This window comes from Eptatretus burgeri, chromosome 10, assembly GCF_056783735.1.
Source record: "Eptatretus burgeri isolate ZD-2024b chromosome 10, Ebu_testis_v1, whole genome shotgun sequence".
NCBI classification, from domain to species: Eukaryota; Metazoa; Chordata; class Myxini; order Myxiniformes; family Myxinidae; genus Eptatretus; species Eptatretus burgeri.
Genome location: NC_140970.1, coordinates 63,309,263 through 63,322,968, shown reverse-complemented (window position 1 = coordinate 63,322,968; position 13,706 = coordinate 63,309,263). Strand labels below are relative to the sequence as shown.

The window sequence follows — 13,706 nt, the reverse complement described above, 5'->3', positions numbered from 1 at the left end:
CGAGAATGTTCTCGCTGCTTCGAAAATGAGCCAACGTGTCGTGGTTTTCTTGTCGGAGGAGCGACACGTGGCTCAGGCGGTCGAAACCGGTCTATCCGTTCCGCCAGACGTCTTCGTTAACGTTAGTTATCTCGATACGATGGCGGTAAAATTAACACTGTCTAACATCCCGCCCTTCTTCTCGAGTGAGGAGATTGTAGCTGCATTAAGCGTTTTTGGCACAGTTGTGTCACGAATCTCCATGATTCCACTTCGTCTGCGCTCTGACGCTTCGGTTCGCCACATCATGTCGTTCCGACGTCATTGCTATATCATTCTAAAAAACAACGCTCAATCGCTCAATGCAGTTATGACTTTAAAAAATAAAAACCGCAATTACCAGATTTATATCGCAACGGAGACCACAACTTGTTTTATCTGTGGTGAATCGGGACATTTAAAAAGTGATTGCCCCAAGAATATATTAAGTGGCATATCTAGTGTGGTCGAACCCATTGAGACGAATAGTGGTATATCTAGAGTTGGGAACGTTGGTGACGCTTCAAACTCGAACAATCTGCCTGGGCCGTCGAGAGTGGAGGTAAATCCCCCCCTCGCGGATGACGAAAGCTTCACCGTTGTTCCTTCAAAAAGGAAACATAAATTGAAGCATTTAAATGATAACAAAAGTCAAGATGTGACGGCGAGCTGTGCAAAAAAGATGGCGCCGGCTGGCAAGAATAATGACTCGTGTTTGGAAGCAACAATAGATGCTCTTTTTAAAACGAAAAATCGATTTGATGTAATTGCTCCAGAGGATGATGACTTTTTTGTCGGTGGGGTTGGTGAACATGAGGAGGAGATTGGTTTTGTGCAGCAGGGAGCACACGTGACCACTCCCATAGTCACAGGCACCTTGGATATTAACACCGAATCCACTGTAACCCCCCTCCCTGTAAAGACCAACAGTGAAATGTGTACCGTTTCTAAGCCACCAATTACTCCAAACCTGGTTGAATCAGGGTGTAAAGCTTCAACTAGTGAAACACCAGGTTCATCTCAAGCGGAATATAACATTCCTTCCATTAGTATTCTTCCTCCTCCCCGTTTTCTTCACCCTCCCACTCCTCCTCCTCCTCCTCCCCCTCCCACTTCTAATCTTCTTCCTCTTCCCACCCCTCCACCTCCCCCTATTCCACCTCCCCCACTCCACCTCCCCTACTCCACCTCCCCCCACTCCTCCTCCCCCACTCCTCCTCCCCCACTCCTCCTCCCTCCACTCTTCCTTCCCCGACTCCTCCGACTCCTTCTCCCCCTTTGGAAGCGGAATGTGAGGCTTCCCTTATTAAACCATCAGCTCCATCTTTGGAGCATAACGATAATGTAATGGACACCAATCAGTACTCGGATTATGATTCGGACGGGGACTCATCACTTGCTTCTTGCGGCAGTGCTGAAGCATGGAATGATCCAGTTTCCCAAGATTCGGAGAGTGTTACCAGTGTTCCACCTGCCGATATCATAAAGTTTCTTCATGACACCTTTCGCAAGAAACATGTTAAAATTAAAAACTTTTTCCCTGACTTATCCGGCTTTATAATCTCTGCGAAGCTTTTGCTCCTCAAAGCCGGACAGCTTGGTGTGACGGAATCACAAGTTTATCGACTCCGGAAATGCATCCTCAAAGCAAAGAATGAGCTGCAGACACAGAGAGACTAAGTTTTTGACACACCCAAACTCAATGTTAGCCTATGGCCTTCTCTATAGCGAGTTTAAATATTAATGGGGGACGCTCCTCCATCCGTAAAGCAGAAGTTAAACAGTTTGTTGAGACAAATCACATTGATGTTTTGCTTTTGCAAGAAACAAGATGCAGCTCCTCTTGTGCAAGTGAATGGCAAAGGACAATGAGGGGAAAATGGTTTTTTAGTAGTCTGGAACACCCAAGGGCTGGGGTGGCTGTTTGTATACAACCTTCCTTTTGTAGTCCCAGTGTTGTTTTTAATGAGATTATCAAAGGGTATTTGATTTCACTCACCTTCACGCATAATGGCTTTAAACACACCGTACTGAATGTCTACGCACCTAGCGATAGCACGGAGAGACTCGCCTTTTACACACACTTAGAAACGTCTCTTGTACACATTGATTTTGATGGACTTGTCTGCTTGGGTGGAGATTTTAACTGCACGATGGACCCCACCATTGATCGTAATGGAGAGGAGCCGCACCCAGCAAGCGCAGCGCCTTTGTTGAGAGCCTTGTCCAAGTTTTCCCTGGTTGATGTGTGGAGAATCCGCAATCTTTCTCTCCGCCAATACACGTGGAGTCGGTGTTCAAAAGGCCACGTATCACTTGCAAGATTGGACCGTTTCTACATCAACAGTACCTTTTTAAATGTTGTGAGCAATATGGACATTATTCCGAGCGGCTTCTCAGACCATCACATGGTCGCACTTCGGATTCACCAACCAGTTCGGAATCGTGGTGCTGCCTACTGGACCTTCAACGCAAGCCTCTTGGATGACCAACTGTTTGTCGATGCCTTTGGTGTGTTCTGGAGAGCCTTGCTCCAACGTAAAACTTCCTTCCCCTGCCTTGGAAAATGGTGGGACAACGTCAAAGTGCAAATAAGATCCTTTTGCCAACAATATGGAGCCTACCACACCAAATATGACTCTGCCCTTCAATCCTTGCTTGCCAAAGAAATATTATATTTGCAGACCAACCTCTTGGCCTCAAACCATGAAAGAACCAACCATCTTGCTGGCGAAGAAAAAAGCTCTTCTTGCTGGACTTTGTGCAAAGCAAGCCAGAGGAGCGCTGATTCGTCTCCGACTGGAGAATTTGTGCTACCTGGACACCTCCTCTAAGTTCTTTTTTGGACTGGAAGATCAAACAAAGAGAAGTCAGCAGATAACTTCAGTAAGGACAAAGGAAGGAAGGATAACACACAATCAAAAAGATGTCAGAGCCTCACTCAGACACTACTTTACTGAACTTTATCGTGCTCCGAAAATCGACAACAAAATGGTAACAGTGCTGACTTCTTCCTTACCTCCCTTGTCAAAATCTGCAGTTCTACAAATGGACAAGGAAGTAACTTTGGAGGAACTCCAAGCTGCTCTTCAAACTCTACCCTCGGGTAAGGCCTCCGGCCTGGATGGAATTCCTGCGGAATTTTATAAAACCTTTTGGGACCTCCTCGGACCAGAACTACTTGAGGTTATAATCGACGGTCGACGATCTGGCTCACTGCCATTAAGCTGCCGGAGGGCTGTCCTCGCCCTTATCCCCAAAAAAGGAGACCTTCAGCAACCACACAACTGGCGTCCCATCTCATTACTCTGTGCAGACTACAAAATATTTTCCAAGGCCCTTGCCAACCGCCTTAAAGCCATAATCGAGGAGATCGTACACCCAGATCAGTCTTACTGTGTCCCGAAGAGGACAATTCATGACAGTATCTTCATTGTGCGTGATATAATTGACATCTGTTCTCTTGAGCAAAGAAATGTCGGGTTGGTGTTCTTAGATCAAGAAAAGGCCTTTGATACCATTGATCATTTTTATCTTTTCTCTGTTTTACGGGGGTTTGGTTTTGGGGAAAATTTTATCTCTCATGTGCAGTTACTGTATAACAACACTTTTAGTCTCTTAAAGGTTAACAACATTTTATGTCCCCCTTTCCCGGTTAATAGAGGCATTCGTCAAGGGTGCCCTCTTTCTGGCCTCCTGTACTCTCTTGCGATTGAGCCTTTGCTCGTTCGGTTGCGTGCACGTCTTCTTGGTTTCCTTCCTCAACCAATAGCGAACCCGTTTAAAGTGATTGCTTATGCAGATGATCTTTGTGCAATCGTTCGCTCGATTGAGGACGTCGCAGCCTTGGTCCGTTGCATTCATGAATTTGGTTTGGCAAGTTCCACAAAAGTGAACTGGGGAAAAAGCAGAGCTCTCCATCTTGGTCCACAAAATGGCGCCATTCCTCCGACTCTTCCCGAGAAACTTAAATGGGAAAGGGATGGAATTCTTTACCTAGGCGTCTTTCTTGGAACTGAGAACTTCATTTTAAAAAACTGGGAATCTCTAATAATTAAAACTGAGAGACGTTTACGAAAGTGGAAGGGCTTACTTTGTCAACTCTCCTATCGGGGCCGAACCCTTGTTATCAACAACCTTGCAGCATAAATGCTTTGGCACGTTTTTATAGCACTGCAGCCCCCAGATTTGTTTCTTAAAAAATTACAATCAATTCTTATTGACTTCCTTTGGGGAGGAAAGCATTGGCTCCAACCTGGTGTGTTAAACCTGCCTGTTTCTGAAGGAGGACAAGGGCTGATTGCTATTACCAGCAAGGTGATGGCTTTTCGCCTCCTTTCGCTTCGCAGACTGCTGTACACGGACGTTTCCTGGAAGGCCTTGGCTCACTGCCTGCTTCGGCAGGCGGGGAAACTCGGCTACGATCAGCAACTGTTCCTTATTGACACCAAGAAAGTTGATATAGCATCAGTCCCCCTGTTTTATAGAAGCATGCTGAAGGCATGGCAGGCAGTCACTGTTCGCCGAAATAACAATGACTACTCCCTGGAAATGTTTTTAAATGAGCCTATCTTTTTAAACCCCATTTTTGAAGGGGTCTGCAGCAATTATATTCTTGTGCAGAAGTTTATTGATGCTGGATGTACGAAGGTAAAAGATCTCAGAACTCCTTCTCCTTATAAGTGGAAGCCAGCTGCTGACGTCGCTGTGGCCACTGGAGTGAGGTCCATTCGAATTATTGGGAGAATCTTTTCTGTGATTCTGCGCTTTTTCAAGCAAACTAATCTGAAATGGATTCCACAGGTAGAAGCTAACCTTTCTTTTTCCCTACATCCCTTTCCAGAGCTTTTGCTTCATTTTCAAGGTTTCACCTCCTTTAAATTGATGGAAAAATCTTCTGTTTACGCTTTGTGTGTTAAAACTCTTGTTCCCGATAGACCTGCGGAACCACAAGCACATTGGGGGAGAATGCTTCAGACCACTCATTCTACTTCGATCAACTGGCATGTTATGTACAAGGCACCCACTGCTAAGCGCTCCGGAGATTTGCAGTGGCGACTGGCACATTACATTTTACCATCCAATGTTTTATCTCATCGTATATCTCCCGATAACACAGAATTGTGTCCCTTCTGCGGTGCCACAGAAACTATTTTTCACATTTTTATTGATTGCTCAAGGTTGGCACCCCTTTTTACAGTCTTATCACGTGCTATCCGGGGACTCGGCCTAACTTTTACTTGTTGTGGTTTTGTTTACGGTTTTAGCATCTTCCACCAGCGTAAATACGAGTGCCTGTTAGCAAATTATTTGTCCTCTGAAGCGAAGCTTGCTATATACATGTCAAGGAAACGCAAACTTCAAGATGTTTGTGATTCTGTTTCCGATGTTGTTTATCTCTTTAAAACCTTGGTCACAGCACGAGTGCACCTTGAAATTAATTCCAGTGATTGTACACTGTTCTCACAACAGTGGTGTGTGAACACATCCTTATGTGAACTTGTTGATGGTGTACTTACATTGAAGTTTTAATTTACCTTGTTTCTTTGTTGGGCAATGCTCAGGCATTTGCTTGTACTGGTATAACTTCTCTTGTTACATCATGATCCCAAACAATCAAGAGGCCAAAAGTGTCTGTGTCTCTCTCTCTCTCTCTCTCTCTGTCTCTCTCTCTCTCTCTTTCTCTCGCTTGGCACGCATGTGCAAACGCAAGGGGCTGTTGCTCAGTCTCTGGCGGTACGTGTGGAGCCTGTGTTGCTTTCTCTCTTCTTATCATCTTCTCCTCTCTCTAATGGTTTTTTTGGGGGTGTTCCTTGTGTATAAATTGTTATCAATGCTTTATCGATTACTTGAAAATTGAATTGGTTTCTTCTCTTCTTTTTTCCACTCTTGTATATAATCCTTTGCTTTGTTGTATTGAATTTTTACCTTTTATACTTTTTTGTAATAAAAGGACATAAAAGTCAAAAAAAAAAAAAAAAAGTCTCTCTCTCTCTCTCTCTCTCTCTCTCTCTCTCTCTCTCTCTCTCTCTCTCTGTCTCTCTCTCTCTCTCTCTCTCTCTCCCTCTCTCTCTCTCTCTCTCTCTCTCTCTCTCTCTCTCTCTCTCCCTGTCTCTCTCTCTCTCTCTCTCTTTCTGTTTCTCTCTCTCTGTTTCTGTTTCTCTCTCTCTCTCTCTCTCTCTCTCTCTCTCTCTCTCTCTCTCTCTCTCTCTCTCTCTCTCTCTCTCTCTCTCTCTCTCTCTCTCTCTCTCTGTCTCTGTCTCTCTGTCTCTCTCTCTCTCTCTCTCTCTCTCTCTCTCTCTCTCTCTCTCTCTCTCTCTCTCTCTCTCTCTCTCTCTCTCTCTCTCTCTCTCTCTCTCTCTCTCTCTCTCTCTCTCTCTCTCTCTCTCTCTCTCTCTCTCTCTCTCTCTCTCTCTCTCTCTCTCTCTCTCTCTCTCTCTCTCTCTCTCTCTCTCTCTCTCTCTCTCTCTCTCTCTCTCTCTCTCTCTCTCTCTCTCTCTCTCTCTCTCTCTCTCTCTCTCTCTCTCTCTCTCTCTCTCTCTCTCTCTCTCTCTCTCTCTCTCTCTCTCTCTCTCTCTCTCTCTCTCTCTCTCTCTCTCTCTCTCTGTCTCTCTCTCTCTCTCTCTCTGTGTCTCTCTCTCTCTCTCTCTCTCTCTCTCTCTCTCTCTCTCTCTCTCTCTCTCTCTCTCTCTCTCTCTCTCTCTCTCTCTCTCTCTCTCTCTCTCTCTCTCTCTCTCTCTCTCTCTCTCTCTCTCTCTCTCTCTCTCTCTCTCTCTCTTTCTGTGTCTCTCTCTCTCTCTCTCTCTCTCTCTCTCTCTCTCTCTCTCTCTCTCTCTCTCTCTCTCTCTCTCTGTCTCTCTCTCTCTCTCTCTCTCTCTCTATCTCTCTCTCTCTCTCTCTCTCTCTCTCTCTCTCTCTCTCTCTCTCTCTCTCTGTCTCTGTCTCTGTCTCTCTCTCTGTCTCTGTCTCTGTCTCTGTCTCTGTCTCTGTCTCTGTCTCTGTCTCTGTCTCTGTCTCTGTCTCTCTCTCTCTCTCTGTCTCTCTGTGTCTCTGTCTCTCTCTCTCTCTCTCTATCTCTCTCTCTCTCTCTCTGTCTGTCTTTCTCTCTCTCTCTCTCTCTCTCTCTCTCTCTCTCTCTCTCTCTCTCTCTCTCTCTCTGTGTCTCTCTCTCTCTCTCTCTCTCTCTCTCTCTCTCTCTCTCTCTCTCTCTCTCTCTCTCTCTCTCTCTCTCTCTCTCTCTCTCTCTCTCTCTCTCTCTCTCTCTCTCTCTCTCTCTCTCTCTCTCTCTCTCTCTCTCTCTCTCTCTCTCTCTCTCTCTCTCTCTCTCTCTCTCTCTCTCTCTCTCTCTCTCTCTCTCTCTCTCTCTCTCTCTCTCTCTCTCTCTCTCTCTCTCTCTCTCTCTCTGTGTCTCTCTCTGGCTTTGTTTAGCTGCGAGGAAATTTTGAAATGTGTTGAAGTCATGGAGATTCATTGATTCTAGACCCAATAATTTAACCTTCTTTGAGCACAGTTAATTTCAACATTGCAACTCATCTTTTTTCATCATCATCATCATCATCATCTACTACGCCCAGTGTTAAGCATTGATTCTACCGAAGCAGTTACTCGGCCTCAAACCTTGTAGGGTTCCACCACTTTGACTCAGGAAATCAGGGCAGGAATTTGTAATTTGATCAGTGTGATGACGATAGTTTGCCTACTCTTCGTGAAGGACATCATGGAATCTTCAACATCCACCAACTAATGCCGGAAGATGAGACACCCGGTTTAACGTCCATTTGACGAACGGCACACACATTGGTGAATCACAGCGCCTATAAAACACCAGGATGACAGTTTATAGCTGGGTCAGGATGCGAACCCAGGCTAGACAGCTTAGAGGTCAGTGTGTGTACATGTGTACCTCAAGGCCATCCTGCCAGCCCAACCATGTTTCACATTTTGAGAAAATAAATTCACGCATTTTTTGTGCGTAAGCTGGGTTGACTGTGTTCTGTTCTGTTGTAAAAACATCTTGTCAGTTATATTTTTACACCTGGATGAGAGTAATGTGGCATGCAATGTCATGCTTTTCCATCATTTGGTGTTTGTGACCTCTTAATGCCCATATGTAATACACATGTTATCCTATCAGCAAGTGTGATATTAAGCAACACAATTAAGTTGCTGAAAAGTAAACTGGGCTATTCAACATGATAAAAGTTAAGACAAAAAAAGGGTTCAAAGTTCAAGTTCTCATTTAAAATTTCAATCAACTCCCACGAGACAAAAATCACTATCAGCCTCAAAACATTTTGTTGAAAACATATTAGCATCAAAGGCATACTATATTAACCTTGCAAGATTCATTCAGTGTAATTAACTTTGCCCTGGATGTGAGATAGCCTGATATACTTCACAGGGATTCAATTATCCTATGAAATGCACTTTTTCGTGTTTGTGGGTTATTTACACCTTTAAACTTTTCAACAAGCATCTCCAATAATTACCTCTGCCAATGAAGGTGGACAGATGTTATGTTTTCACCCCTGTCTGTTGGGATTCGCTAGATATCCCTTATTGTCGGGTTTTCCGTCTGTCTGTGTGTCTGTGTGTGTGTGTGTGTGTGTGTGTCTGTGTGTGTGTGTGTGTGTGTGTGTGTGTGTGTGTGTGTGTGTGTGTGTGTGTGTGTGTGTGTGTGTGTGTGTGTGTGTGTGTGTGTGTGTGTGTGTGTGTGTGTGTGTGTGCAACGCGAGGCTCCACAGCACAAACCAGCAAACCAATTTCGATGAAACTTGGCGAACAGGTGCCATATGGGCTGGGAGTGCGCGCATTTGAGTTTCGTTGCTAAGCAACCACCCGTTGCTATGCAGCGGCTGAAAAACCGCGTTCACTATTTTCATTACTTGTCCTACAGTTTTGAATGTGGATAAACGAGACTTCGGAATTAAACACTTCGAGATGTTTAGAACATTTTACTCGAGCCGATTTTTGATTTAGGTTTTATTTTTCAAATGGTAGTCCTTCAAAAATCGGGTGTCTATTTACCGTCATTTTTTATGAGGAGTGCCAGTTGGCAAAATACGCAATAGGAAAAATCTTGCCAGGCAGAGGAACAATTGTATGTGAACCAATACGTCTTGGCAATGAATCTTCGTCAGTGGATCAGCCAGAATGAAAAGCATCGTATCCAGCGCTTCGATCCTAGCGAATCCCTCATCGCCTACCGCTTGTCTGTCTATCTGTTTGTCTGTGAGCTGCATATCTCAAAATGTTATGTACAGATTCGGACTTAATTTAGTGAAAAGGTTGATTGTGTGACATGAACAAACTGATTTGATGCTGGTGAAGATCCAGATGTAGGTACAAGAATTTTTTTAATTTTCAAAGTGATTCTTCACCATTGAGAAATAGGGCCAAAAATTAAATGTAGCACGATATCTCAAATAGTTATGGATGGATTTGGACGAATCCTGGTGGATGAGTTAGGTAGGTGACAACAAGAAGCAGATTAGATTTTGGTTAAGGTATGGATGCAGATCCGGCCTATCGGTGGGATGCGAAACGTAAACTGTTCAGCCGGTGGAGGTATGCGTTCCACCGAATGCTGTTGTAGTTACCCTGCACGAACGAAGCGAAAAGCAGAGTTAAACTGTCTTTGTTAAAGCTGTCCATCCGTCCATTCTTCTGATCAGTTTATGATCATCAGTTTGTGAACAACTTATTTAAATTGAATGATAGATTTTGAACACGAATCGGAACATGACTAGGAAGACAAGTTTGATGTTTCACAGTACTTTGGCTCTGAATTTGTCCCGTCCGCACAGAGAGGAGCGAGAAAATATTTTTATTCCGTCTGCCTGCCTGACAGTTCAACAAAATTGAAAATCATTCCAAACAGGAAATTTACTGTTTTTAAGAACGTTATGATGGAAACAAAACATCATGCATGAAAAAACTAATGTCATGTGTTCGATAGGGTGGTGTAATAAACACTGGTTAAAACGGCGGTAAAACCTTGAATTAATGAATTTATCCACCTTTAAACCTGTATTTAAATTTAATTATATGTTTGAACACTATATCATCAAAAAATTTAAAGACTCGATCATCATCAAGAGCCGTATCAAAAATAGTATCATCAAAAGAGCCGAAGATGCAATGAGGTTTTGGGATACTTTAGATATCATTTCCAAGGCGAGGTGTTTTGATAAACTGCGGTTTATCGAGGATAAAGATCCATTTGAGCTTCTGAGGAAAGAGTGGAGCAGCGATGTGAATCAGTGGCCCCGACGTAGCAAATGTATTCTAGAAATCGTCAATTACCTCTTTCACCACCCTCGTGTCTATTCTTTACAGGACTTGAAAGCCTATAAGTCTCTGGATTCCCATGACCATTTTGTGAATGGTTGGGTGAAGTACTTATGCGTGTACAAAAGCAAATGACATTTAATATGCATGTTATTGACTTTGAGAAGAATCAACTCTACAAGTGATCCTTCAGCAAAGCCATTTAGTCTTTAGACAACAATAAAAAAACATAATAATAATAAAAAAAAATTGAGAATTCATCTCCGGTCGGTGTACAGTCTCTGGCAGTCCCCCTTTGGTGTATGCTCGAGACATGTTCCACCCATTCCCTCACTCCTCTCCCTTCTCTTCCCACACTCACTTACCATCCTCTCTCCTATCATACTGACCATTCTCAATATAGCAGTCCCCAACACGCAGGTAATAAATAGATGGCTCCACAGATCGTTTTGCTACGCTTTACTCTGAACAAAATACATTTAAAGACTCGATTTTAAGATTACGTTAAAGTTATTTTCATGTCCTACAAGCTACAGGATGCTGCAGAGGTAACACACTTAACTTGGCTGTCTAATCCAGCTTTGATTCCCAATCCGAATGTAAACTGTCAAATTAGTTTCTTACAGAGAGGATTGCATCAAAGATGCACCATCCCTTGGATGGAGATCAAGCTAGTTGTCCCATCTGCGAGCAATACTTGATGAATGTTAAAGATCCCATGTTGTCTTAAGTGGAAAGTAGGTGAGTTATCTATCGCCAGCACCCTGAACAAGCTACAAGAATGAATGTGGGCTCGCAGGAGAGCCGAGAGGTATGTGCATTCGCCTTTGAGCCGTCTCACCTTGGTTTGAATCGCAAAGCCGGAGAACCCATCTGCCAGCACCGATCGTTGGAAGACGTTAAAGATCCCACGGTGACTCTCCCGAAGAGGAGACGTGTTGTTGCTGGCACCCTGAACTAATTAAAATTTTCTGCCACCTTCAGTCAAGTATGCCACATCAAAGTGATGACCCGTCCAGGATTGGTTTGAGCCTTGAAACGTTTCTCGATGAGTCGTGATACGACCTGGAGCTCTGTATGGAGTATGGGCCTCAGATTATAATTAATTGGTATGAAAGCCCCCAGGTTACTGGGGCTATGAGATTAAGCCAGCTAACAATCTGTCCCATGAAATGGATATCACGGATACAGAAGGTTGATTTTTGTTCCTACAAGATGATTGCGAGTGCTGCACAAACTGGTGCACGGCAGGAATTGAATACTATGATTTGTTGTCAAAATCAGATCTATTGTGACAGCCACCAACACTGCATGCATTCACCATTGTTATCGATCTCCTGCGGCCATAAAGATGAGCGTATTGTGTTATCGATCGGTTTGTTTCCCAACAAGATGGCGGCGCGTGTGAAGCAACTGGATGTGTGACATCATGTGAAATCTATCAATAAAGCCTGCATCTCTTAAACTGTGACTCGTCGTCGTCTTATTACAGTGTTTCATGGTGATGTACATAAAACTGCTTCAGTAGCACTAAACTTCTGGATATTTCTTTAACCGATCTTTAAAAGCATTATTTTATTAAAATTGAAGCATGATACCTAGAACCCTGAGCGGTGTCATCATGTCCTCTGAACTCTCTAGTTATACATGCACTATTTATAAATAATTACAAACTATCTTCTCAAACATCATAGCATACAATATTATTGAGAAAGCATGACAAATAACAAGCCTTGCTGTGGGGATATTTAATACACGGTATTTGAAGGCCTCACCGCGTCTTCACCGCAACCTGGGCACTTGCATTAACAACTGACACGAGTTTTTGATCGGTGAGAGATGGGATTCCTTGCAGTTAATTGGAAAGTGCATCCCCAAGCTATTTCAGATTTCACCTTCGGAATGGAGTCCAATATTAGTGTTATATTAAACATCCCACAGACCGTGACATCAGATGTGAACAATGTGCAAGTGGACTCGTCACGCAACAAAAGTTTTGAATATTTTTAAAACCAATGGACATTTGTTGATCGTATGTGACGGTGCAATAACTACACTGCGGGTGAAAGGCTTGTGTGTAGCTGTTCTGTGCTATTCAGTTAAAATACTCATCAAACGACCCATCGCTAGGTTCTCTTCTCCTTCGAGACAATGCATGATGAACTTCGTCATGGTTTATTTGGGGACGGGTAGCAAAGTTGAAATCATCCTGATGGAAGTCACCACTCACTAATAGTTCATCATGCCTCATTGTAACTCCATTATAACTGCTTCCTCGTGAACATGATGTTCTAGAAACGAGCAACGATATTGTTGCCTGGCTTTTTTTTTTTTATAACCGTCTGTTGATTACTTTTGTGGATGAACAAATCATTTACATGTACGGGCAATTCTCGCAACCGGAGAGGGATGTTCCCCGATTCTTGTTAAGCATACCGATGTGAATATAATGTGTTTTGCCGTGCACGGATCTCATACACACAAGCAAACATATCTCAAGTATTAAAATGTAATGCGTCAAATACATCTCACATCATACAGAATCAAATCGCTATACGCCTTACCTTTAAGTCCCGATGAACGACTCCCATCTGATGGCAATGCAATACTGCCTCCATTATTTGCTGGATGCAGTGGCTAAGAAAAGAAAAGGTAAAATCATATGAGAGAAAGGAGGTGGTTGAGAGGGGTGGAGAAGGAAAGAAGTCGAAGAAAATATACCTGTGTAGCAGTAATAATTAATGACATTTCTGAAAGTACATTTCCCCAATTTCTCAATGCAAACAATGTTGCGTACAATTCAAAATTTGCTGCAAATAATGCAATGATATTCAAAATGAAAAGGAAACAGCTACAACTTTTTGTTTCTCTATTGGCATCGCACATGAACTTGAGAATGACCCTGCAGTGTATTTTTATGTAATTAACCGGTGATAATTTAATATTTTGATAAATGCATTCTCACCCAGCAAAGTGCGCACCAGTTAGTCGTATTAAAATGGACTAAAGGAGCGTTATCCATAAACATATCGGCATTGGTACAGGCAAGCTACTGGGATGTGGGGTGGCACACTTCCCCGGAGGACACTGTGAGGTTTTTAACGTCCAGCGGCAGACGGGACCGCCGTTTAACATCTAATCGAGGGATGACACACACACACACATTGATGAATAACCCTGCCTGCAAGACACGAGGATGACAGTTTACAGCTGGGCCGAGATTCAAAACCAGGCTCGACAGCTTAAAAGTGAGTGTGCGTACCACGAGGCCATCCTACCAACTCTAGCATCATAAAGTAAATAATATGATTTAATCAAATGGACATAAAACATTGTGTTAATATAAAACTTGCAGCAATTGAATTTTAAGCGAAGGATGCAGGAGTCCATTAACGGGC

The 13,706-nt window shown here is 43.4% G+C and overlaps 1 protein-coding gene across 8 annotated transcripts in view; it reads right to left on the bottom strand.

The window, feature by feature from the left end:
* Positions 1 to 13,706, bottom strand: part of LOC147018714 (calcium/calmodulin-dependent protein kinase type II subunit alpha) — a 226,493-nt gene that overhangs the window by 103,937 nt on the left and 108,850 nt on the right. For all 8 annotated transcript variants that reach the window (XR_015062497.1, XR_015062499.1, XM_085898674.1 and 5 more), the window contains one exon: positions 12,873 to 12,945. Coding sequence is in view for 6 of the 8 variants with exons in the window: in XM_085898674.1 (XP_085754800.1) it covers positions 12,873 to 12,945 (73 nt within the window). In the remaining 2 variants the exon portion in view is untranslated. The remainder of the gene's footprint in view (positions 1 to 12,872; positions 12,946 to 13,706) is intronic.